At 29.7% G+C, this 26225-nt stretch overlaps 13 protein-coding genes across 13 annotated transcripts; 8 read left to right on the top strand and 5 right to left on the bottom strand.

Annotated features, from left to right (window-relative positions):
• Nucleotides 1-262: 262 nt before the first annotated feature.
• On the top strand, nucleotides 263-1960 carry CIN10 (Cin10p; the record flags this gene model as incomplete). The annotated part of the gene is made up of 1 exon (XM_064858111.1): nucleotides 263-1960. One exon carries the CDS (start codon nucleotides 263-265, stop codon nucleotides 1958-1960), a length of 1698 nt encoding a protein of 565 aa, XP_064714818.1.
• A 222-nt stretch (nucleotides 1961-2182) lies between these two features.
• Nucleotides 2183-3034, bottom strand: PNO1 (Pno1p; the record flags this gene model as incomplete). The annotated part of the gene is made up of 1 exon (XM_064858110.1): nucleotides 2183-3034. The coding sequence occupies one exon, from the start codon at nucleotides 3032-3034 to the stop codon at nucleotides 2183-2185; it is 852 nt and encodes a 283-aa protein (XP_064714817.1).
• Nucleotides 3035-4461: 1427 nt separating this feature from the next.
• On the top strand, nucleotides 4462-5820 carry SHE9 (She9p; the record flags this gene model as incomplete). Its single annotated transcript, XM_064858109.1, has 1 exon — nucleotides 4462-5820. The coding sequence occupies one exon, from the start codon at nucleotides 4462-4464 to the stop codon at nucleotides 5818-5820; it is 1359 nt and encodes a 452-aa protein (XP_064714816.1).
• Nucleotides 5821-6280: 460 nt separating this feature from the next.
• On the top strand, nucleotides 6281-7585 carry RPT3 (proteasome regulatory particle base subunit RPT3; the record flags this gene model as incomplete). Its single annotated transcript, XM_064858108.1, has 1 exon — nucleotides 6281-7585. One exon carries the CDS (start codon nucleotides 6281-6283, stop codon nucleotides 7583-7585), a length of 1305 nt encoding a protein of 434 aa, XP_064714815.1.
• A 255-nt stretch (nucleotides 7586-7840) lies between these two features.
• SMP3 (glycosylphosphatidylinositol-alpha 1,2 mannosyltransferase) lies at nucleotides 7841-9466 on the bottom strand (the record flags this gene model as incomplete). The annotated part of the gene is made up of 1 exon (XM_064858107.1): nucleotides 7841-9466. The coding sequence occupies one exon, from the start codon at nucleotides 9464-9466 to the stop codon at nucleotides 7841-7843; it is 1626 nt and encodes a 541-aa protein (XP_064714814.1).
• Nucleotides 9467-10147: 681 nt separating this feature from the next.
• SXM1 (Sxm1p) lies at nucleotides 10148-13060 on the top strand (the record flags this gene model as incomplete). The annotated part of the gene is made up of 1 exon (XM_064858106.1): nucleotides 10148-13060. The coding sequence occupies one exon, from the start codon at nucleotides 10148-10150 to the stop codon at nucleotides 13058-13060; it is 2913 nt and encodes a 970-aa protein (XP_064714813.1).
• A 263-nt stretch (nucleotides 13061-13323) lies between these two features.
• On the bottom strand, nucleotides 13324-13806 carry NCB2 (negative cofactor 2 transcription regulator complex subunit NCB2; the record flags this gene model as incomplete). The annotated part of the gene is made up of 1 exon (XM_064858105.1): nucleotides 13324-13806. One exon carries the CDS (start codon nucleotides 13804-13806, stop codon nucleotides 13324-13326), a length of 483 nt encoding a protein of 160 aa, XP_064714812.1.
• Nucleotides 13807-15594: 1788 nt separating this feature from the next.
• Nucleotides 15595-16269, top strand: HPT1 (hypoxanthine phosphoribosyltransferase; the record flags this gene model as incomplete). The annotated part of the gene is made up of 1 exon (XM_064858104.1): nucleotides 15595-16269. One exon carries the CDS (start codon nucleotides 15595-15597, stop codon nucleotides 16267-16269), a length of 675 nt encoding a protein of 224 aa, XP_064714811.1.
• Nucleotides 16270-17457: 1188 nt separating this feature from the next.
• URH1 (trifunctional uridine nucleosidase/nicotinamide riboside hydrolase/nicotinic acid riboside hydrolase) lies at nucleotides 17458-18546 on the top strand (the record flags this gene model as incomplete). The annotated part of the gene is made up of 1 exon (XM_064858103.1): nucleotides 17458-18546. The coding sequence occupies one exon, from the start codon at nucleotides 17458-17460 to the stop codon at nucleotides 18544-18546; it is 1089 nt and encodes a 362-aa protein (XP_064714810.1).
• A 252-nt stretch (nucleotides 18547-18798) lies between these two features.
• Nucleotides 18799-20328, bottom strand: DIT2 (putative cytochrome P450; the record flags this gene model as incomplete). The annotated part of the gene is made up of 1 exon (XM_064858102.1): nucleotides 18799-20328. The coding sequence occupies one exon, from the start codon at nucleotides 20326-20328 to the stop codon at nucleotides 18799-18801; it is 1530 nt and encodes a 509-aa protein (XP_064714809.1).
• A 1000-nt stretch (nucleotides 20329-21328) lies between these two features.
• Nucleotides 21329-22951, top strand: DIT1 (Dit1p; the record flags this gene model as incomplete). Its single annotated transcript, XM_064858101.1, has 1 exon — nucleotides 21329-22951. One exon carries the CDS (start codon nucleotides 21329-21331, stop codon nucleotides 22949-22951), a length of 1623 nt encoding a protein of 540 aa, XP_064714808.1.
• A 344-nt stretch (nucleotides 22952-23295) lies between these two features.
• On the bottom strand, nucleotides 23296-23811 carry RPB7 (DNA-directed RNA polymerase II subunit RPB7; the record flags this gene model as incomplete). The annotated part of the gene is made up of 1 exon (XM_064858100.1): nucleotides 23296-23811. One exon carries the CDS (start codon nucleotides 23809-23811, stop codon nucleotides 23296-23298), a length of 516 nt encoding a protein of 171 aa, XP_064714807.1.
• A 752-nt stretch (nucleotides 23812-24563) lies between these two features.
• Nucleotides 24564-25265, top strand: MRP20 (mitochondrial 54S ribosomal protein uL23m MRP20; the record flags this gene model as incomplete). Its single annotated transcript, XM_064858099.1, has 1 exon — nucleotides 24564-25265. One exon carries the CDS (start codon nucleotides 24564-24566, stop codon nucleotides 25263-25265), a length of 702 nt encoding a protein of 233 aa, XP_064714806.1.
• Between the last annotated feature and the right edge of the window lie 960 nt (nucleotides 25266-26225).

The following is a 26225-nucleotide window of genomic DNA, read 5'->3' as shown; positions in this document are numbered from 1 at the left end:
AGATTCGAATTTTCTGATTTAATAGTTCAATTGAACAGAATCTCTCAGTGTGATCTGTTGTCTGTTATGCTGCATTATAGTTAATTAGATGAGTTATTTTGAAATAGGAAAAGGCGGTAAATTAGTTTATTCACACCAAGAATATATGTAAATATATATATATATATATATGCACTTTTGTTCTTATTTATTGACTACCATAGAAAGGATAAATAGAGAGACAGGAAGTAAAAGAGAGATAGGAGTATAGTGTTAAAGGATCATGGATCAATCAACCCAAGGTTGTGAAACTGAAGATATTTATTGTGATTGTTATTCTACATTATCGCAAATTACATCTACTACAATCAATGACATTGATTCATTGCCGTATAATTTTAATTTGAGAACCGTACTTATTTTAGTAGGAGCAACTGTAGGTGGGCTATTATTTGGTTATGATACAGGTGTCATATCTGGTGTTTTAATTAATCTGAAGGCCGACGATTTGAATCGAGCAGATTTGACAGACTGGCATAAGGAGATCATAACCTCAATTACTAGTGTTGGATCTTTTCTTGGTTCAATATTAGCCTTTCCCTTAGCAGATAAATTCGGGAGAAAAATTTCAATGTCTATATGCTGTATTATTTTTATCTTGGCTGCTTTTTGGATGGGATTTTCCATAACTTTAAGTTGGTTGATAATTGGAAGGTTTATTGTTGGTATTGCAATTGGAATCTCTGCACAATGTGTACCAATTTATTTAACAGAAATATCACCTGCAAGGATTAGAGCCACTATTCTGGTATTGAACTCTATTGCAATAACAGGAGGGCAATTACTCGCATATTTAATTGCATTTGGTTTTGATTATCGTTATTACAATATTGAAAATAAACAATTTTGGAGAGTATTATTTATGTTATCTTGTGTTCCTGCATTTTTTTTCCTTCTGATCTTAGATTTTATACCAGAATCACCACGCTGGTTAGTAATGCAAAAGAAGTATAAAGAGGCTTTAATGGTATTGGACATTGTTTATCCAAAGGCTGATACATATCAATTAAATTTAATTTTACAAAAGATTGTTAATGATTTGAGCATAATTTATAAATATCAAGATAAACCAGAATTAAATAGAATTCACACCACTCATTTGAAGAGAAACAGTGTATATGATCAATTAGTAACGACTATTGTCACACGTAATGAAAATATGGCATTATCATTTAGTGATATAGTTGATAATAGTGCTGATAGTAGTACTGAGTCTGAAACAACTCCACTACAAAACAATAAAAAACATTATAACAGAAAGAAACAAAGACATAGAATGGAACCAAAAGCTAAAAGAGCATTATTTGTCGGTTGTACATTAATGTTCTTTCAACAGATAACTGGTTTTAATGCATTCATGTATTATTCTCCAATAATTTTTCAAAGATTCGACTCAATTAATAATCCAATCCTACCATCAATTATTGTTGCTTTAATAAATTTTATTTTCACTTTTTTAGCACTAAAATATGTTGATATATATGGGAAAAGATTAATGTTATTATATACAATATGGATAATGACATTTGGGTTATTACTTTCTACTATGGGATTTGCAAGAAATAACGTTACAATATTAATAGTATCAATAACAATATTTGTTGGTGGATATGCATTAGGGATGGGGTCTATTCCATGGTCATCAGTTGAATTTTTGCCTTTAAATAGAAGATCATTTGGGGCATCATGTATATCGTGTACAAATTGGTTAACTAACTTTCTTATATCATCAACATTTTTAAGTTTGTTGGATAAAGTTGGTGATGAAGATTTAATGTTACTGTTTGCTATTTTTACAATATTTACATGGTTATTTGTATATTTTTGTTATCCAGAAGTGAAGGGGTTAACATTAGAAGAGATTGGAAAAGTTTATGAGAATGGTATTGATGTTCATTATATATATAGAAATTACCATTAATTATGTTATTTTGCTAAGTAATTTCTCCTTTTTTTTTGTCAAAACCATGATGATGTGTATATTGTATGTATATTCCACACTAATATAAATATTCTATTATACAGAAAAAAAAAAGACTACAAAATACAGACAATAGAAATGATATGTATGTATATTATGTGTGTGTAATGAGTGAATAGAAAGATTTAGAGAAGTAGGGAGAAGAAGAAAATGTGAATGCAATTAATAGCGTTCTTTTAATCTAGATGCGACAATACGTAAATTACCATAAACTTTACCTGGTGGGGACCCAAGAATCAAACTGACCACAGCCTCTCTAGCCATTCTAATATGGGTGAATCCACCAAGTATATGTATTTTACTATCAGCTAAAACGATTCTAGTTCTTGTTGCATTTTCAATAGCAAATTTGGTCTTACCATCTTTACCAGCAATACGACCGATGGCTCTTGCTAAATGATTACCAGTCAAAGTCTTAACATCTTTAATTTCAAAAGTCTCAATATATAAATCATCTAATCTTAATAGAGCAATGGCATCATCCAAATCGAAACCTAAAGTGAAAGCTTTGATGAAATCAGCACCCTTCTGTAAAGCACCAGGGTCTACAGTATGTTTTGGATGTGTTCTTAATTCAACAGTCTTTGTTTTTAGATTCATTCTAACTTGTAGTTTCAAATGGTCAACTAATGGAGGATATATTTTGGTCCAATTGTTTCTCAAGGGAGTCATTCTATGTGGTGGAACTGGAACTTTCCTACTCTCTAATTTAATCTTCGTGTTCTTGGCATCATTTGCAGAACCAAACTTTGGTTTGCCTTGCTCATCAAATATGATGCCCTTAACTTCCTTTTTTTTTTGTACTATGTCTTGTTCTAAATTCTGTAGTTCTGTATTTTGTTGTTCCATATCTTGATCTAATAAAATATCGTCGTCGTCGTCATCATCATTTTCAAGAGATTTTGTGTTATCGATCCCTATAATTCTGCTTGCAGTAGAAGCAGTATTTGTAGTGGAACTGGAGTTGTTAGCTGCATTATCAGAAGATTTCTTGAGAGCAGTGGGGGCCACCATATTTTTTAATAATAATAATAATAATAATAATAATAATAATAATAATAATAAAAGTGTATCAAATCAAATGGATATGTATAATTGTATATGTGTATCGAATAGAGTGAGATAGATAAAAGAAAAAGAAAAAGAAGATGGTATGGGGTAAAATGGGTATATGAGGTAAGTTAAGGTTTAATATAAATATTGGTTGAATATTATCGGAAGCTTAACAACAGTAATCTGCAAATAAAGATACGGTAACTTATAACTCTTAAAGAAGGGATTATTAATACTGATAATAACGACGTGTATCTGCCAATATAAGAAAGAGGTAAACACATTTTGGTTAGATGCGATGAGATGAGATACCTTTTTCCTTACAATTGAAACAAATTTTCATCATGAAGAAAAATTTTACCATCAGAATTGCTTTTTTTTTTTTCCTACTGTCATCTGTCCCTCGATGTCTGTACATCCACACACCACACCATACACACAAAGAAAAAACAGCGTAACTGAAAGCAATGGCATCTACTTTTTTGTATATTAGGGACAGATATATTGAAGATGAAACCATCATGGTCAGAGGTCTCTGACATGCAGTACTTTCAGTATACCATTGCAACAACGTACCAAGTTAATTTAATTTAGAAGATGCCTAGACACTAAGATTGTTCAGATACTAAATAATTTTCTAAACTATCCAAGATGTGTGTTCTTGTCATCACTAACCAAATACTGTTCAATGACACTAATCAAATCAACATCAAGATGAAGATAACATAACAAAAGGTATCTTTTTTTATCTATTTAATAATGGATAAGGTATTAAATCAGTTTTAGTAACTACTCTAGTCCTGTATATAAGAAAAAAGGTCACTTTCTTACAATTGAAAGATAATTTGCCGTGACAGTACTTTCTTGATGGCATTCTAATGCTAGTTATTGTATATATAATTTTTAAAGCAGATTCTTCGAATGGTGTTCCTGAATACCTCTTCATTTTTGCAAAAATATAACGATTTGATGTCAAAGACATTCGCTTTCTCTCTCTTCCTGTTTATATAATATTCTATGGTCAGATTTATATACGCACACACATAGATATATAAATATATATATCTTATTTTCTAATTTATTTTAATTAGTGCTGAAACAAAGAAAATTAAATAAAAAGTTTGGTCGAGAAATATATAAACTGACTGAAGATACAAAAGAAAGCAAAGCAATGTGCATTTGACTATGTAGTATACTTTAGTCGGTCGATACTGAGATAAAATAACTTTTTATTATATATATGTATGTATGTATGTATGCACGTTTGTACATATCATAAAAGATAAGAATATATATATATTATAAAAGAAAAGAAAAGAAGTGCAGAATAGGTAAGTAAATGGATCAGTAAATGTGATTGGTTATATACATTTACACTTTAAAGAGATATGTTACGATTATATAATACAAATCACATAAAGACAAGAAACGTTGCTTCTTTATTAGGTTTCTATAAGAAAAAGAATATGCTCAATCTGATCTTGAGAAATTATATTTATAGGTTCGACACGCATCATCAGTCAATTAGATACTTACATGCTTCAAATACCAGATGTACTTCCACTCAGAAGAATGATAAGTTACTATCTAATTTAAAACAACAATTTAATAACATCAAACAGATTACAATAAATTATTGTGTACAGTTTAATAATCACTTTAGTAAATTGAAAGTATCATTAAAGGAAGCAAACAGAAAGATTATGGAACAAGAAGCCCAATTCAAGAAAACGTATAATAATAATAATACACATAGCAATACACACACTAATAACTCAAAATTTAATGGATTATTGTTACCATCAGAGATTGAGTATAGGAGGAAATTATGGTCAAGAAAATTGGAATTTTACCTGGATTCATTGCAGGAAACTTTATTTACAGCCACTAGGGCATTAAATGATGTCACCGGATATTCAAGTATACAGAATTTGAGAAACTCAATAAATCAGATGGAGAATGAGTTGAATTCAATCAAATTAAAAGTCAAAGAGAGCAAAAAAATGTATAATGATGCAATCAGCCAGAGGATTCAATCTCAGAATGAAGTTAATGATCTTTTACAAAGAAAGGGGACATGGTCAAGTGAGGATTTGGAAAGATTTACCAGATTATATAAAGAAGATACAATTAATTCAAAGAGAGTAGAAGAATGCAAACAAGAATTGAATGCCATTGAAATGGAGGAAGATAGATTGACTAACGAATTATATAAGTCCATATTGACTAGATATCATGAAGAACAAATCTGGTCAGACAAGATTAGAAGAACTTCCACATGGGGTACGTTTATATTGATGGTGATCAATATATGTCTTTTCTTGATATTCCAACTGTTGTTAGAACCATGGAAAAGAAGGAGATTGACACGTAGTTTTGAGGATAAAGTTAAGGTTGCTTTAAACACATATTCAAAGGAACAAGAAAATTTGATATCAATAAAAATAGAAAAAATGTTATCCTCATCTACAAGACAAGTGGTGCTAGTTGACGATAGTAACCAGCAGTACGAGATGCAAGAGGACAAGAAAGAGATGAATAATAACAAAAATGATTATTATAAAGAAGCTCAAAGTTTGAATCAAGATATAAATCCATATGTGGTCTTTAAACAACTTTATTCCAAATTGACTCAAATTCCAAAAAAAAGGAATCTAGAATTCAATAATATTGAAATATATATATTCTCTGGTACATTATTACTCTTAGGAAACTTGCTAACTATTATTGTGTACAAGCTAATTTAGACCAATTCTATAAAATGCATAGATGTTATGGAGACATATAAACATATAAATATATATACGAATAAATGGACCTATTTAAACTTCTCACTCACTTACATTTCAACACAGTTTGACTTACTCTCTTCAAAAAACACCACTTCTTTAAAGTTGGGTGAACCATAGAGAAAATTCTCTTTCTGCGTTTCTTTCGCTATTTTCCTGTTTCTTTTATAGAGGGAGAAATCAGTTTGGTGGCAATAAGAAGGAAAAAAAAACTAACAACAAAAATAAAAATAGAATAACAAAAAATAAGAAGCAAGAAGTAATGAGAATACACACTACTATCACTAGGTTTAAAAGATTATATAGTATAAGTACTAACCAATTAAAAAAAAAAAAAGGATAAAATAAAATAAACTTGTTCTATTTTAAGATTGAAGTACACGCACACATATAAATAAATAATTACTTAGACGTAATAATGGAAGAATTGGGAATTACTAATAACTCAGAAACAGTAGTGGAATCAAAGCTATCTAACATTAAAACTTATGGTTCTTTGTTATCTGAATTAAATAAGGACATATTATCCAAGGTCAACAGCAATTCATTGTACGGGAATACCGCCAATTCAGATATTTACTTAAAACTAAAGAAATTGGAGAAAGAATATGAACTATTAATTCTACAAGAAGATTATATCAAGGATGAACAACGTCATTTAAAGAGAGAATTATTAAGAGCACAAGAAGAAGTAAAAAGAATTCAGTCTGTTCCTTTGGTCATTGGTCAATTCTTAGAGCCTATCGATGAAAACACTGGGATCGTTTCAAGTACAACTGGTATGAACTATGTGGTCAGGATATTATCTACTTTAGATAGAGAATTATTGAAACCTTCTATGTCTGTCGCATTACATCGTCACTCTAATGCCTTAGTAGATATTTTGCCACCAGATTCTGATTCAAATATATCTGTGATGGGTGACAATGAAAAACCTGATGTGACATATGCTGATGTTGGTGGTTTGGATATGCAGAAACAAGAAATTAGAGAAGCAGTTGAATTACCATTGACTCAGGCTGATTTATATGAACAAATCGGTATTGATCCACCAAGAGGCGTTTTATTATATGGTCCACCTGGTACAGGGAAGACTATGTTGGTTAAAGCTGTAGCAAATAGTACAAAAGCATCTTTTATTAGAGTTAATGGGTCAGAATTTGTTCATAAATATCTTGGTGAAGGTCCAAGAATGGTTCGTGATGTGTTTAGATTAGCAAGAGAAAATGCACCATCTATCATCTTTATCGATGAAGTAGATTCAATTGCCACAAAGCGTTTTGATGCACAAACTGGTTCAGATCGTGAAGTACAGCGTATATTGATTGAATTATTAACACAAATGGATGGTTTTGATCAATCAACAAACGTTAAGGTCATTATGGCCACCAATAGAGCAGATACGTTGGATCCTGCTCTATTAAGACCAGGTAGATTAGACAGAAAGATAGAATTTCCATCCTTACGTGATAGACGTGAGCGTCGTTTAATATTTGGAACAATTGCATCAAAGATGTCTTTAGCACCAGAAGTCGATTTGGACTCTTTGATCATTCGTAATGACGCATTATCTGGTGCTGTCATTGCTGCAATTATGCAAGAAGCTGGGTTAAGAGCTGTAAGGAGAAATAGATATGTTATTTTACAAAGTGATTTAGAAGAAGCATATGCATCTCAAGTTAAAACAGATAGTGACGTAGATAAATTTGATTTCTATAAATGATTTACTATTTATTGCGTCTGTTTTAAGCCATTTTCTACTAATGACATAAGTACATACAGATAAATATATATAGGTGTACATGATGATATGTAAGTTTACATATTATAAATATATTTTCACATGTATTCCTTGTAAAAAAAAAAGCTAAATATTTTACTATTGATTTAGATATACTTTTATGTTTATAGTATTGTAGGCTGTTAGTATGGTGGCATATTCATCTCTTTTTTTATACAGATATTTGACATGTACCTTTCAAAGTTTGGATTCAGTTATTCTTTCTTGTTTTCTTCGTTCTTTAATATATGAAATATGATATGATGCTAAGCCTGGAGTAAACGACGATATATCATTAAAATTGAAATGATCAAGATCTAGATGTGCATAAGTATGAAAATTATCAGTTATATTATAATATGATTTTAAAGTAAACAATTTTGACCTCACTGAATCAGGTGCAATTAAAGTTATATTTTCATTTTTAATCAATAGTTGATTTATAGTAGAATTTAATAAACTTAAGTTACAACCTTTTAGATCAATTACATGATTTTGATTAACTGATATGATTTCATCAAAATCCAATGTCTCTATTGTACCATTAATTAATTTTGTTGTTGATACAGTTATATTCGAATTCATGTACATCCATGTGGGAGGCATATAAGTTTTCCACCATACATGTACACCAAAATCTGTGGTTCTTTCTTTATTTTGTTGATAATACATCATCATTTTTATAACTCCACTCTGATGGAAACATCCCAGAATCATAGCCATTATTATATTATACAATAACCAAATCGAGACCCATCTTTTACAAGGAACATTGTTGAATGCGAGAAAAATTAATGGAGTCAATGGGACCAAAAACCTTAATTCTTGATGAGGGAAAATGGAAAGAATAAATAAAGCACTTATGATTGACAAAAGTGGCAGATTACAACTATTTAATTGATTAAATTTATGTTTTTTGATCTCGGTATACACTAGATATAATCCAGGTCCAAGTATTTGAGGCATGTTCACTAAGATATGGGTGTATCTGGGATGTAAACCATGTAATTTTAAATTAGACGTCTCTAGGTTATATTTAAGATTATTCCAAGGAGCTAAAACATAAGGATACGATATATTTGATTGATTAAGATTAAAACTCCATGTATCAAGCTGAATACAACATAAAAATGTAATAAAGCCCGTAATACTAAATAAAAGAAAACTTTTCCACTGATGGATATAATATCTAGAAAATAAAGTGAGCGACGGTAATAAGATAAATGCGGGGAAAGTCATTCTATTGAATATACCGATTACAATTAAAAATGCAACTAAAATATTGGTAAGGTATTTTTTTCTATGTACATTATCTTTATTAATATCATTATTGTTGGATGGATACAACGATAACAGATTTTTATAACAAACCAAAACACTTAATAATATTAAAGTTTCTATTGAATTTGAGAATGAATGACTCTGTATTGTATATGTAATATATGAGGTAGAAATTAAAAATTCAATATAATGTACTGTTTTAGGAACACCAAACTGTTTAAGAAACCATTTATAAATAACAACATATGACAAATAATGTTGTAATCTAACCAAAGATAGGATAATAGTTGGATCCTGAATATTCAAAACTTTGAATAATACAAAATATAATGGTCCATAATACAAATACAATGGTACAAGACTTCTAGCAGGATATTCACCTTGGAATTCCCACGAGATTGTTCCCTTGATACCACCAAACTTTTGTGCTAGGATCTCTATGGTTTGAAAATGTTCATCGCTATGAATATATGATGGCTGTATAGCAATAAGCAAACCGAAGACGTAACCCCAATAAGTTAAAGATTTTAGTTTCGGTAGCATGCCATTCCTTCTCTTTTTTTTCTTTGCTAGTCGTATATATATATATATAGATATTTCTTTTAGTTATTTTTATTTGTTTAGGCTTTATATGAGGATGGAGTAACAATAACGATATTGAATCCTAATTTCCCTGTTAGTGATCTAGCTTTTGAGATATTTTATAGTTTGCTAAACCTTAAATTGTCCTCATATGGTATGATGTGTTAGTCAATTGGATCTTTATTGATCTTTAAGCTTTTTAAATTCAATGAAGAAAGCAGATTCTCAGCTTAATAAATATATTTCGACTAAAGCCGCCTATTTTTCGCAATAATTACTTGAAGATCACGTGCCCTTTCAGGTTTCAACTTTTTGTTAGAAATTTTAAAAATTTTTTTTTTTTCTTTTTTATTAAAAACAAAACAAAATTTGAAAAAAAAAAAAAAAAGAAAGAAAGCGATGAAGGTAAACGAAAAGAAGTAATTATTTGGCGTCTTTCGTAATATTTTCACTTCTATTAAGCACGCTGTTGTTTGTTATTTTATAGGTATAGAGTTGCTTTTCCATCAACTTTTATTAAAGGTTTTGCATGGATGACTAATTCATATCGTTTACAGCTCTGACAACTACTAGAAAAATAAAAAGAGAAGAGGAGCATTCTATTGTACTTTGAAATAGTTGTAATAGGATCTTTCTGTCAAGATGTTAGATGAGCAAGCCATTCTATCATGCATTGAGCATACTATGGTTGCTGATGCCAGAGTCATTAGGGCTGCTGAATTACAATTATATGAAATTGAAAAAGAGGCAGGATTCACTGTCTTTTTACTAAAAATTGTGTCTAATCAAGATATTGCATTAAATGTAAGAATGTCTGCAGCTATTTATTTTAAGAACAAAGTTCAAAGATCATGGAGGACTGAAAATTCAAATGAAAAGGTTCATATTGGTGATATTAGGGAGGATGAAGGAAATATGATAAAAGAAAACATCATTCCAATCTTAATTAACAATTGTGAAAACAATCATATCAGACCTCATCTTGCAGAAGCTATTAAATATATTTTGACTAGATCTACATCATGGGATTTATCTTCTACTGTTATTGAATTGTTAAATACTGGTAAGTCTGAATACATATATGCAGGTTTATTATTAGTCTTTGAAATGTGTTCTGCTCATAGATATGATATGACTGGGAAGAGAGACCAGATCGATAATTTTATAATAACTGTTTTTCCAACTATTGAAACTCTTTTATCTAATTTGGTATCAGAGACTGATTACAAATCAAGTGAATTATTATATTTGATCTTAAAATCGTTTAAGTATGCTTGTTTAAATAACTATCCACAATATTTTAACGATATGGAAAAATTGAATTCTTGGATCAAATTACATCTATTTATTTGTGCAAAACCATTACCAAAGGAAGTTCTAGAGTTGGATTATGCTGATAGATCATTAGATAAGAGGGTTAAAGTCAATAAATGGGGATTTGGTAATCTAAATAAATTCATTCACAGATATTCAAGATCTACAAAACAGATTAGTGAAGAGCTTGTTCAATATATCTATAATAATTTATGTCCAGAAATTATCCAAGAATATTTCAAGATTATTCAAAGTTGGAAGGAGGGTTCTTTATGGTTAAGTGAATCGTCATTATACTATTTGGTTCAATTGTTTGAAAAATGTTTGATTTATGATGGATTATATTCTCTAATTGAACCTCATTTACAAGTTTTCATTGAAAATGTTATTTTTACTTGTTTATGTGCATCACCTCAATCTGTGGAATTATTACAGGATGATGAAGAGGAATACACAAGACGTTACTTTGATATGAACAAAGAAGGTAGTACTGCAGATGTAGCTGCAGTCGATTTCATATTTGTTGTTGGTCATAAGCGTCCAGAAAAATTAAATATAGTATTGCCATTTGTAAACAATGTTTTAAATGAATTTGTTTCTTCACCAACTTTAGAGAATGCTTATAAACAAGAAGGTGCTATGAGAATGATTTCTACTCTATTTAGTTTTTTTGATTCAAATACAGAAGCTATAGAGGGACTTTTTGCTCATTTTATTAGTAAGATTATAGGACAAGATAAATATCCATTTTTGGTGGCAAGAGGACTTGAAACCATAGCTAATTTTGATTCAACATTTACTAACATGGAAACTTTATCGATGATTTATGAAATGACATATAATCATCTTTTAAACAGTACAATTTTACCAATTCAGATTGAAGCTGCAGATGCATTGAAGACTCTGGTTGTTTCCAACCCAGATATCCATCCTCACATTTCCTCTCAAGTTCCAGGCATAATGGAGAGATTATTAAAATTATCAAAAGAATTTGAGATTGATACTATTGCTGAGGTTATGGAGGCTCTTGTTGAAAGGTTCTCTGATGAATTGACACCATTTGCCAACGATTTAGCATCCAATCTTGCTGAACAATTTCTTAAAGTGGCGCGTTCTATGGTTGAAAACAATGGAGGTAGTAGTTCCAGCGGTAATGCATACTCAATGGGTGATCAAGATCAAGAAATTCAGGCAAGTTCGTTGTTACAGACTATGACTACAATGGTTATGTCAATGAATAAAGTTTCTTTGACCACACAGTTTGTGCCAGTTTGTAAGTTTGTTATTCAAAACGCACAAATCATTCTTTTGACAGAAATTGTGGATTTGATGGATGCGTTAGCATTATCTTCGAAGACCCTATATAATCAATTTACACCAGAGATTTGGGATTTATTTCATGATGTTATGGATTCTTTTGAGACTTATGCATTAGATTATTTTGAATCATACGAAGTATTTTTTGAAACTGTTGTATTATTTGGTTTTCCACAAGATCAGACTTTCGTCAACCCATTTTTACAAGTTTTGTCTGTAAAGTTACAAAGTGAGATAGACTATGATGTGGATAGTGTGTTAATGATATTACAAATGTATGCATTATCTATGAAGGATATCCCATTATTTGATGAATGTATCAAATTTGGTTTTGCACGTCAAGAAGAGTTGGGTGTGGATCAAAAGGAGTTAGTGAAATTATTCCTGGCATATTTATCAATTAAGCCAGCAGAGACTTTAAGTATAATGGAATCCAATGGAATTACATTAGATTTTTTTAAGATATGGTTTGACTGTTCTTTGACTAGTGTATTTGGCATTAAATTACAAATTATGGCCATTTTAAACTTTTTACAGATGACTGATTTACCTGGATCTGTTATTGGGTTTGTTAATGCATTTGCGAATAAGTTAGTCAAATTAGTGGAGCAATTACCAAAGGCTATCAGAAGACACCAATTGATAAGTGAAGGTAATGGTGATGAAACGGGTGGTGCTGAAGAAAGTAACATTGATGATTTGAATCCAGAAGAAGAAGATGCATTCTATGAAGATTTAGAAGATGACTTCAAGGAGACACCATTAGATGGAATTAATTCATTTAATGAAGTTTATCAATTCTTCCAATTATTAAAGAATAATAATGCAGTAAGATATGAAGAGATTATTAATTCATTAACTGAAGAAAACAAATCATCTTTAGAAGTGATATTAAATTTCGTTTCAGAAAAGAATCAACAGTAAAAATAAAAAATAAGAAATAAAAAATAAAAAAGGAATATTTGTGTAAGATAATGATGTAAATATATATACATATGATAGAATGAAAAGGTATAGAAAGGGAATGAATAAGTAAATAAATGACAGAAATCAAAAAAAAAAAAAAAGAAAAAAATTGGAAGTAATTAAACATAAATGTGTTTTTGTATATCATATTAAACATGTAGATTATATATATACGTATATGTATACTTGTATGTATATGTATTTGTATTTGTGTTTGTGTATCAATTTTCTTCTTTAATGGTCGATGTATTGTTCATATGATTATCTGGTACTGGTATTGGTGTTGTTGTTGTTGCTGTTGTTTGATGTAACTTAGATCTAGATTTTCTAAATAGTTCTTCTTGTTGTCGTAGCAATTCTTCTTCGGTTAATCCAGAGTTTCTAAATTTACTATCCCTTCTTTCTCTTATCCTTTGTGTACCTTTGAATTCAGTTAGAGCGTGTTCTAACAACGGTACAAAAGAATCATATTCCAATTCTTTCAATGCAGCCAAGACATGTTCAGGAGCGATAGTCTTTTTCGAATCATTTTCTGCCATTTCAGAAGACATTGAAGATAAAATCATTAAGAATTCTATGCCGGATTTAATTACAATTTCTCTTGCGTCCTTATTAAAAGTCAAATCATCATCTAAAATCTCGGTTATCAGTTTTTGTACAGTCGCCTTAGGCAAAGATATATCATCTTTATCTAAACCTGCCATTATGGAATCCAATATATGTTTGAATGCGGATATATATCGTATTATTGATATAATGTTTATTATATGTTTAAATTCACCTATTTACACGTTTGTTTATATCTTTAAATCTTGATTTTCTTTTTCTTTTTTTAGTAATAACAATAAAGTACCTTATATCTGACCAAAAAAAAAAAAAAAGACTATATATATATATATATATATGTTTGTTTGTATGTAAACAGAGAGGAATGAATATAAACAACAGCCACAAGAATAAAAGCTAGGGTTGATCAAGAATATATTTGTATTTCCCAAGCATCAAGATAAAAATATGAGGAGGAAAACAAGGGCACAGGAACGAAAATTGGGAAATAACCGATTATTTACTATTTCTCACAGAAGAAGACGGGAGAGCTCAGTTTTTGTTTTTTTTTTCTTTGTAACTTTCCTTCTTCCAGACTCTTCTACAGTCCTTCATCCTTTTTATAGTTGGACCTCTTACCTATTCAGAAATCAAAAAAATAAAAAAAAAGAATAAAAATAAAAATAAAAATAAAAATAAAAAAAAGAAGAGAAGAGAAGAGAAAGCCAGACGAAACAGGGGAAGGGGAATAAAAAGCAAAGCAAAGCAAAACTCTCTGCAAGAAAAAAAAAAAATAAAACAGAAAAAGAAAAAAGAAACGACAATTTTGAGAAAAAGTACTGCTTTTTGGTGGATTGGTGAAAACAGAAAAAAAAAAGGACGAAATGTACAAGAAACTGTTAAATAAAGGTAACTGAAAATGTAAACAAGACGTTTGGAGTGGGTAATATGATTAATCACAACTTTTAGGTATATAGTTTCTTGTAGATTGAACAGCTAATGTCATATGTATATATATGTATATATATATATACATATTGTGTTTCACTTTCTTAGATGACAAGCTATGTAAAAATAGAGAATAGGGCAATGAGAAGAGAATTAAAAGACAAACCCTTGATACCTTTAAAGAAAGTTTTCTACATTATCAATAATACCCTAACTCAGATGGTCAGTTAGAAGTAAACGTAAAAGTAAAAGAGGAGAATTATTTTATGTCTCTCGCAAAACCAAAAAGATTATTGTTTTTGTAAAAATTTTCTCATTTCTCTTTTTTTACTCTTGCAAACGCGATTGCAAATGCGATGAGCGATGAGATTAAAGGTGAAAAAGAAAAGAAAAAAAAAAGAATTTATTTTTCCAGTTTTTTTTTCTCTTTTTCTGTTCTTTTCTTTTTCTTTTTTGTTATAAAAAATTTTTTTTTTTTGTAGATGAACATGTTGTCTTTCTTTTGTTCGAAGGACTTGACTTCTTCTTCAATTTTAATTATATCCTATTATTTTAATATTTAATTGACTATCTACTTCTTCAAATTTTTAATTTTTTTTAATATTAATACACATATGTTAATATTTTTCTTCTCTTTCTTTTTTTTTTTTGTTTTTACTCTGCCCAAAGTTCTATATTATAATGAAGAAATAGTTTGTCTGTTAGTTCTCTTTAGCTATTTTTTCTTTTTGTTAGCAATGGTTTTTTTTTATGATACTCTTTCTTTTATTTTTTTTTTTTTGCTTTTTTAAATCGAAACATGGATAAGAACACTCAGATCCTTCTTTCTTCCTAATTTCTGGTCTTGTACTTTTCCTGGTTGTATCTATTTCATTAGAAGATTAAGAAATAGTAACTGAGGTAGCAAAGTTGTCTGTCTATTTTAATCCTATCACTATCTTAGTTAAGATAAACAAATTGGAAAAAGTATAACAAAAAATTATAATAAAAGAAAAAAGATGAGTGACGAAAAGCAGTATATATCGTATAATAACGTTCATCAACTATGCCAAATAACAGCCAAAAAAATCAAGAACTTTAAACCAGACTTAATTATTGCCATCGGTGGTGGTGGTTTCATTCCTGCTAGAATCTTAAGAACTTTTTTGAAAGAGCCCGGTGTTTCAACTATTAGAATCTTCGCTATCATATTATCTCTATATGAAGATATACATACAGCTGTTGGTGATGAAGCTGAAAAAATTGGTGTTAAAATCAATAGAATCCAATGGATCGATTATGAACAATGTAAATTGGATTTAATAGGCAAAAACGTTCTTATTGTAGATGAAGTTGACGATACAAGAACAACTTTACACTACGCTCTACATGAATTAGAAAAGGATGTCGAAGAACAAGCTAAGGCAAAGGGAGTCGATTTCGAAAAGAATCCAGAATTGAAAACAAAATTTGGTATCTTTGTGTTACACGATAAATTGAAACCAAAGAAGGCAGACTTGCCAGATGAAATCTTATTAGACGAAAATCGTTATTTTGCTGGTAAACAAGTACCAGATAAATGGTTTGCCTACCCTTGGGAATCTACCGATATTGTTTATCATACAAAGATGGCTATTAAACAAGGTAACGACATTTTCTTCGAGGATGAAAGTGAACTTCAAGCAGAACAATAAAATAGCAACAAAATTCTTCCTATCACACATTTCTTCCCCCTCCCCCTTTCCATTTAATCTCACTTTTATATTTGATTGTGTTTGTATTTATAATTAGTTATACTTAGTATGTATTATATAGCATTGTATATTTGAAAATTAGAAGGGGATTGAATAAAAGGAAATCTATGTATAGTAATAATAATAATATATAATATATGATATGTAATATCTTATTTTATTGTAACACATATATATACATTTACACTTTCTTTGTATTCACTTGGGGTGTACTCAACACATAAAGGTATGTAAACTATTCCTTGTTCGTTATTTTAAATCACCAAATAATGTAGGTATAATATAATAATTAACATAGAGATTATTTGGTAGTTTCTATTCATCTTTTGAAAATGATAATAATGATTTTAGAACCCTCTTCAAAATATTTTTTGAACTGCAAAACTCTGTTATTAATTTCTGTCTCTGATAACTTGGGATCATTTGAAATAAAAAAAAAAGAAAAATTGCTGAAAAAAGATATGTGTCACACAGCTCATACAGATTCTCAGGACTTCACAGGCTTTGACTAACTAACAAAAAAACTGTCAACTTTTATTTTTAATTTATTTGCAAAGACTATGTGTGTAAAAAGTAGGACCTTGAGTATTTCGAATTTAGAGAATACCGGTTAGTCTTCTTTTTGCAAAAATCTAGCATTTGGAAGAAATGGCTCAGAAGCACTTATTAATAAATTTTTGGCCTGATAAAGATAGTTTATCAAATTTTTTTGGTTAGGTTGGTCATTGAAGATGATTTTAGTAAGTCTAGTCTAGCCTGGTCTATTGATGATCACCGTATGTATTGAAACATATAAAGCTCTTCTGGTTTCTATGAATATGGGCCTCTTATGTCCATATAATAACTATCATCTACACAAACAATTCAATTTATCTTTTTTTTTTTGGCGGGATGGCGGAAACTTGTTTCCGGATGAGGCTTAAATCGAACATTACAAAAGAATTAAAAGTAACATTGTGTTTTGTGTCAGTTACACGGGGGTGAAAGTTGATGTCTACAAAGAATAGTGAAATTGATTATTTTAGTATTTAGAAAAGGGACAACGAAGTTTGAGCAAAGAGACTTATATTGAATAATTATTCGTGTATAAATCGCCAACCATCTATTTTATAACATACTATTTTAAACATGACCATTTCCACCATCCCAATATGGTTAGACTGTGACCCTGGCCATGACGATGCTATCGCCATTCTTTTGGCATGTTTTCATCCTGCATTCAACCTATTAGGAATATCTACATGTTTTGGTAATTCATCTCCAGATAATACTGATTATAATGCAAGGTCATTATTGACTGCAATGAATAAAATCAATACCATCCCTATATATCGTGGAGCACAAAAACCTTGGGTCAGAAAAGATTTAAAATATGCACCAGATATCCATGGTGAGACTGGGTTGGATGGTACCACATTATTACCAGTACCAGAAAGAGAAGCATGTAGTGATATGACCTATTTAGATGCTATGGAACAAGCCATTTTAAAACATGAAGGAGAGATATCTTTAATCTCTACTGGTGCAGTGACATCGGTGGCTAATTTATTGAGACTAAAGCCAGATCTAATAGATAAAATCAGGTTTATAAGTATTATGGGCGGTTCATTCAATGGATTAGGTAATAAAAATCCAAATCAATCTGCAGAGTTTAATATTTGGATAGATCCACACGCGGCAGAATTTGTATTAACTAATCCATTAATAGCCCCAAAATGTATTTTATCACCATTAAATTTGACACATAAGGCTATCGCCACTAAAGAGATCATTGAAGAGAAAATATATCCACCACAACTACATAAGGAGAAGTTGAGGACTCTATTCTATGAATTATTTTTGTTTTTCCAAAAAACATATAAAGATGTTCAAGGTTTTACCAATGGTCCACCCATACATGATCCAATGACTCTTTACCCCTTGTTACAATTTTATAACTATGAATCAAGTGATGTTGTGGGATTCAAATATATGAAAATGGATATCGACATCATTACGGATTTGAACAGTGAGGATGCAGGAATGATTTTTTCTATAAAAGAATATGATGACCCATTCCAATCAAGTGATGATGAATATGAGGATGGTGTGCAGTATCAAAACTTAACTACAAGTCCTGGTGTGATTATTGGGTACGATATTAATATTGATTATTTTTGGAAACAAATACTCAATTGTTTGACGCTGGCTCAGAAATCTTCAACAATTGAAGGTTAATAAAGGATACTTTAGAGTGATTTGGTTGCTGTTTAGTTACCTTTTTTTCTTCTTTTCCTCGTTTTTTTTCAAAATATTTAAATATGTATTTGTATATATATATCTGTATATATCTAGAATGTAAATATTTTTTTGTTTGTTTTTAATGTTAGATTTTGTCTTAGTTTTTTTTCTGGATTATGCACCATAAGAAGCTATGCTCTTTTATATAAGGGAGTATTTGTTGTGTCAGAACTAACAGGACTTATTTAATCAATTTTTTTGTTCTCTTTCAAAAAAATCTAATTTTAGGTCGGAGGGGCAAAGAGGTCCACCAGAAGTCATTCTTTCTTTCCAATCTTTGGATAATTTGACATTGAAATTTTTCAATACCTCTCTTATTGTTACTTTCACTTCGATTAAGGCCAACTTTTCCCCAAGACAAGCTCTTCTACCACCATGAAAACTACTTAAAGAACCTTCGTTTTTTCTTCTTTTCCATTCGGTATTAATACTGTCAATTGTTGTGCCCCATCGTAATGGATCAAAATCATTAGCAGTTTTGCCCCAATGTTTTAGACTGTGAGTTGTTCCAAAATTATTATATCCAACATATGTGTCTTTTGGAATTATAATGTTATTACTCAAATGACACTTTTTAGTAGTCTTTCTATTTATTATAGTATTTAATGGCGGATACATTCTAATTGCTTCAAAAACAAAAGCAGAAAGAAGTGGTGCTTCTTTTAATCCAACAATATCTTTGATATTTTTAGTCTCATTCCAAATCTTTAGTTGCCAAGTGTCACAGTACTTGGCTAATAAATAAAGACAAGTTGAAATCAGTAATTGAGGATTTTCATGACCAGCAACTAGCAAGATTACAATGTTATCTGTTAGCTGGTTATAATCTATAATCTCATTATTATAAGCTTTAATTAAATCATTGACAACAAAATTAGTTTGTTCAAAATTATAATTATCAATCACTTCTTTTCTAACTTTTTCAACTAAAATATGTCTAAAACTTTTCACATCTTTAAAAGCTTTTTGTCTTTGTGGTAAATGAAGTAAATCAAAGAAAGGGAATGTTAAGAAAAATGGGTTAAATATTTGTTTTTTAATTCTAATAAGATGTTGATGAAGTGGATTGTACTCTTCTTCCAATGTTTTAAAATCAAATCCTAGAACAACTTGTGAAATGTTATCCAAAGCTAGTCTTTGAATCAATAAAGGAAGAAAATTATTATGATTTTTTTTTTGATTGGCTTCATTTTTTCCCGAATGATCATTAGAAGTAGCCACTTCATTTTTTAATGTTTTTTGAATTAATTTACAAAATTTTTTTGCATTGTTCTCTAATGGAGAAGCATTAAAATTTTGTAAGCCATCACTCATAATACTTCTATATTTTTTCCAAACATTGCCATGTGCGCTAATTATGTTGTCACCAGTGTAAGCAGCAATAACACTATATGGTATCTTTTTTTGATTTCCACTTTTAGCGAAAGTATTTTCATCTTTAAAGATTTGCGATAAATATTCTGGCCTCGAGACCAAAATATTCCACCTTGATCCAAAAAACATTTTCACAGCACCATATTTTTCTAATGGTTCTCTTAAATACATGTTGAACATATCAATTTGATCAATTTCAAATATTGAAGGAAGAAAGATGACATAAAATGGAATAGTTGGGATTGTTTTCGGAAAGTTTAATGGAGGTAGAATTATTCTTAATATGAAAATAAAAACACTTAATAGAGAGAATAGGATGGATTTCCAAAGAAAAGTGTTTAACATCTTTTAAGAAGAAAAGAAAAAATGAATGGATAAATAGAGGAATAGGTAGGGTTTTTGCTAACTAAAGCTCTTGCTGTCATTATTATAAAAAAATATTATTAGAGAATGGGAAAGAATATATATTCTTCTTTTTTTTTAGGTTAACTGTTAATATGAGTAAATAGATATGAGTATATATATACATTACATAACAAAGTATATACTTTACACTTTAATTTTAGTTTTTTTAAGTGTTATTAGTGATTTTATTAAGGTAAAAAGTATATAAATTTTTTTGTAAACCCTTCAATGTTTATACTATTAATACCTATTGACAGAGGGTTTTTATTTTCTTAATTACTTAGTGCCTTAAAAAGGGTTAGGAAATTATCATCATTTATTTCCTTAATATAATTATTTGTGAAAATATACTTATTAATTTGCTTGAGTGTTACATTTGCATTCAAAAGGAGTTAGTTGACCCTAATGTCCTTAATTTTTATTTATTTTATGAAATACATTTTTAATGTTTTGTTTTCGCTCGACTGGATTCTTGAATGGGGAAAAATAAAATTCTTGAATGATTTTTTCTTAGAAGTGAAATGTAAAAAATTTTGAAGTACTTCTCATACTTACTGCTGAACTATACATTCTCAATTAATTACTAGAAGTACCAAACCCTTTACTTCTATCATGTTATATAACTTAAGAAACACAAACCTTCAAATAAGCTCCCTTCAAATAGGAAAAATGTTTAAAGGACTATCAGTAAGCCCATTTCAAATCATAAATTTTTTTTGATGTAAAGTAAATAAACATTAACACAAATATATATATATATATCAACACAAACTTTGTGTATTTAGATTCTATAATCTTGATATAATTCTTCTAATAGTCATTCTTTTTTTCTTTTTCTTTTTTTTTTGACTCACAAATGACATTTGATCGTAGTTATAACTGTCTCTTCTCTCATTGATTATCTCAGGTTCAAGGAAACTAAAGTAATTCAGCAAATAAAATGACTATTATTGATAAATTATTTGCATATAACAGTACTACTCCGAAAAGTCCTTTGATTATAAAGGAGTGTGTTTCGGAATGTGGTAAAAAGCAAGATGAAGACACTCAATGTGATTCATCTACATTTAGCAAAATTCTAGCTCAATATTCTAGAGATCAAAGTACTGGAACGTTATTTAATATTGAAGAAAAGGAGTCTTGTCATTTTGAAAGTCATTGGAACACTTTTCATGAATCTTTTAAAAACAACGCTATTACTAATACGCATCCTATGAAAGTTCATAGCAAAGCAGTTCAAGTATATAGCATTGAAGGTGATATAGTTGAAAAATTAACTGAAAAAAAACTCTATAGTGTAATCATCTACGAGTATAAGAAATCAGGTGAAGATCAAATAAGAGGGATAATATCTCATACAAAAGTTGAAGATACATTTAATTGTTGGTTCATTTTTCATATCTTAGACCAAAGTCGTTTGAACAACAACTACAAACTTATTTTTCAAAAATCAATTGCTTATCATGAATTATTTGCAGATTATTTTGCCTCCAATTTAAAGAATACTGTGGAAGATGATCAATGGGAAGAGAAGGGAAGACTCTATTTCATCAAAAAAACAAAATATTTCACAGATAGACATTTGCGGATAGAATGTATTCTGCCAGCCTTTCCTTGTAAATCCTCTAATAAAAACAAAGTTTGCGGTACAGTACCAGATAAAGGCGAAGAATTAGCTTTAAAAAGATTAATTAAGGCTACTGAAGAAGTTCAAAGTTTTTACCCACCAGGTGTAAAGTTTTGGATTGTTAGTGATGGCCATGTTTTTTCAGATTGCATTGGTGTCGATGATGATATTGTAAGTCATTATACTAGTAAGCTTCATCAAATGTATGAACATATTAGAACAAAAGATAATGATGCTATTGGATTTTGTGGGTTAAACGATATTTTCTTCAACGGTATCTCTACAAAACAATTTGACCCTGCTTGGGTAAAAGAAGTTGAAGTCGACCATTTTACAGGAACTAAAATATGCTCGATTAGTGATGTTTCAAGACAAATATTGATGAAAGGATGCGACACAGATGCTGGAAAATTGAGAAGAGAAATTACTACTGATGGTCACCCACGATTATATCTGTATAGGGGTTTCTCTAGATTTATGATGGAAGATCTATTGTTATTACCTTACTTTCAAGATTTTTCAAAGAAAAAACTTAAAAAAATTACTTCAAAAATCGCTTTCAATATGATAAAACGAAACGATGCATATTCAAATCTTGTTGAATTAATGTTTCCACATCATATCAGAATTTCTATTCACGCCCATACTAATAGTGGCCCTAAATTTGGGGTTAAAGTCATTTCTAAAGATCAGTGTCGTATTGTTCGTGACTTAAATGAGTTGATTGAACCTACTTTTGAGGATCTTCTCCACATTCCAACTCCTTGGCATAACTGTGTCGTTAGAGTAATATATAAGAATTCTCCTGAGTGTTACTTTCTCACTAAACATGAAGTTGTGAAAAGTGCTATTTCCAGTGGTAAGTTCCAAGGCCATTGGGAGGACACGTGTTTAAAAGCAGGTGAGGGAGGTCACTTTATCCTTAATGAATTATGATTCTAACCCTATTTTTTTATATATATACTTTTATTTCCTGATTCTGTGATTTTTTGTCAATTACTTCCTCCTCAGAATATTAAATTTATTGACAATCTTTAATTAATAAAATATTTATTTGTATAGTATAGTGTTCTTTTGATTAATATTCATTCTTTTTTTTTTATTATCTTTAATTATTTATGTTATCTAATATACATAAATATATTATTATAATAATTATTACATATGACAAAATTTTTTTTTCATTATAGTGATGACTTGGTAATGCCTTTACTTACCAAATGTCAATGAAAAGGAAGAAGCACAACAAATCATAATACCCAAAAATAAATCCAGATAATCTAAATAGCACCAAGATAATCTTCCTTGATACTCCCAATAGCGTGGATAGAGCTAACTTGGCTTATACAACCCTCAATCTTGACTCTAATTCTACTCTTTATGGTAATCACATCATCTGAACTTTGGTAAGATGGAGGGTTTGATCCAGCATTGAAAGTTAAATCCTGAGGCATTAAATGTTTAGTGACAAACACTTTCATGGGCCCTACTTGAACCTCAAAACCATGTTGTGAACAAGACACTACTGTACCATCAACAACTTCACCCTTAAATGGTTTAAAAACAATAGCTCTATATTTAACTGTAAATTCTGCCGAACCATCTGTGGGCAATATTCTACCACGTTCAATCTCAATTTTATCATAATCTAATACACATAAGATATAACCAAATTTACCTGTACATGAACCTTCCACTTCTTGAAGTAATTTACTCCTCAAGAATTGTTTCATTCTTGGTCCAAAATAGGATGGATGTAAAGTGATATTTAAAGATAAATCTTTGATGAAAAACATCTTTTGAGCAATTGCAATAATAGGAAAATAAAAAACAATTAATTTTTTAAAAAAATATCAAGGAATATATAAATGCAAAGTAGGTTTAATGAGGGCGAGGGTTTATTTTTATTGGCGTTAAATGGAAAAAACAATAAAGTCTGTATAATATGAACGTAGGATAGAAAAGAATGAAAATCTCAGGGTTATGCAATGAATTAGGTGGTATAAATGGTTAAAAAAAATCAGAACTAGCAGCGAAGGACTGTTGAGTTATGTGACCTCGGTACTCTTTATTTGTTTCCTCCTATTACCACAAAAAAAAAAGAGACAAAAAGAGTAACACCCTAACTAAACTCAAACAAACAGTTAATCTTAATTGATTTTGCTCTCACGGTGTACAAATCACAACACTAACCTACCTACCAATATGTCTAACTACACACACCAACCTTTCAGGCAATTTTTCTTTTTGATATCTTTTTCATTTATTTTTTGTTTTTATGTATATACGTTTTTTTTTTTCAGTATCTTGAAAAAATCACTAAAAACGAAAGTAGAAGTTTTTGTCGAGGAAACTATGGACATCTAAAGCTTTTTAATGATCATTTCTTCCCTTCAAAAATGTATGATACAAATATGAATCAAGGAAGAAATAAGCGAAAAAGATACTATTTCAATAGGTGGGAAACCAGCAACATAGGAATAGCAATTAATCTTTTATTTTCTCCAAGAACTTATCAAAAAAGCGAATAAGTGGTAGTGATTGAGACATGCCCAGATTAGTTAAATCCCTTAGTGAAAAGATTTTGGAAAGAACTAAATCTGCTATTCAAAGTAGTATTACAAAAGATTCCTTAACCTCAACAGGTAGTAACTTAATTCCTCATTTCAAAGTCGGTGGCAAAGAATTATTCTTTCCTAAAGCACGTATCATCTTATTGCGACCCAATGCTAAACACACGCCATATCAAGCCAAATTTATTGTTCCTAAATCCTTTAATAAATTAGACCTACGTGACTATTTGTTCAATGTATATGGGTTAAGAGCATTGAATATCACTACTCAATTGTTACATGGTAAATATATGAGAGTATCACCATTTGCTGGAAGATACAGAGGTCCTCAAATCAAGAAAATGACTATTGAGATGGAAGAACCGTTTATATGGCCATCTGAACCATCTATCGGCGAAAATGACCATTGGAATAAGTCATTTATTGAAAAAATGAATAAGTTTAGTGAAGCTCAAGAAGAAAAAAATGTTGGGTCGAACAAATATAAACCGGATACTATATTCTCTGGCCTAATGTTGGATGGACAGTACGGGTACGGTGCACGTCCATTTATAAGTCATCGGATGGAGAGTAAGATGCAAAATGTAAAGAGGAAATCTGAAAAGAAAAGGGAGTTTTTAGAAAATGTTGCGAAAATAGATGAATATTTAAAAAGAGAAACAAATACAAACCTATAATGTTTTAAAGAAAAAGACAAATTTTATATATAAACCTAAAAAAAAAAGAAAAGCAAGAAAAAGAAAGAGATGAGGTAAGATAAGACCAAAAAAGAGTACTTCCACAGTCCTGTAAATAAAAAAAAGGTAAAGAAGAAACAGAAAAAGGTTGTATATATTGATATATACATACTTGTGTAAATGATTTTATCCATACTATTTATGACAAGCGACACTAGAGATCTTCTGACTTTTCCTTTTTGCTATTTTACCGCTGAACATAACTATCTATATAGCAATACTACACTTCTCAAGGTCTTACAGTTTCTAACTAAAACATAAATTCCTTAAGTTCTAACTAAGTATCATTAAAATTACACGTTTCCTCCTTTTAAATGTACAGTCGTTCTTGTCCCAAGAATACAAGTATCCCATTCATTTTATTTTTATTTGTCCATGACAAAACAAATACCAATGATTATATATATATATATATACGATAGCGATCTACTTAAAAAAACTTATATATTCCATAGTCAATAACATTGAATTACGAAACAAGTGCAACTAAATTATTTACCTTTAACTTCTTTAGATCTTCCTTTTTTTCATAATATTTTGAATCCTTTTGAATGAAACTTACAAGTTCCTATATAAACTAGGATCCAATCGCTTGCTTTTTTTCTTTTCTTATTCAATTTGTCTTTTGTTAAAATATCTTCTAAAGGTAAATATTATTGAATATTTTTATTTTTTTAAAATAGTAAAAGTTAACTGTTAGGTGTACAATCAGTTTAAAGATCAATTAAACAAAAAACAAGTCTTTTTTTTTTTTGGTTAATCACTATTTATTTATAATTACGGCTACTAAACCAACGAAGCTATAAAGAAGGAAGAAAAAGTTTTCTATGTTGCTCAACAAAAAGAAAATTAAACAGAGTGGAAATAAACTTTTGCGGCAAAATTCAATAATATTTTACA

This window comes from Arxiozyma heterogenica, assembly GCF_036370985.1.
Source record: "Arxiozyma heterogenica strain weizmannii chromosome Unknown scaffold_17, whole genome shotgun sequence".
NCBI classification, from domain to species: domain Eukaryota; kingdom Fungi; phylum Ascomycota; class Saccharomycetes; order Saccharomycetales; family Saccharomycetaceae; genus Arxiozyma; species Arxiozyma heterogenica.
Note: the sequence above shows the minus strand (reverse complement) of the source record. Positions and strands in the feature narration are given on the sequence as shown.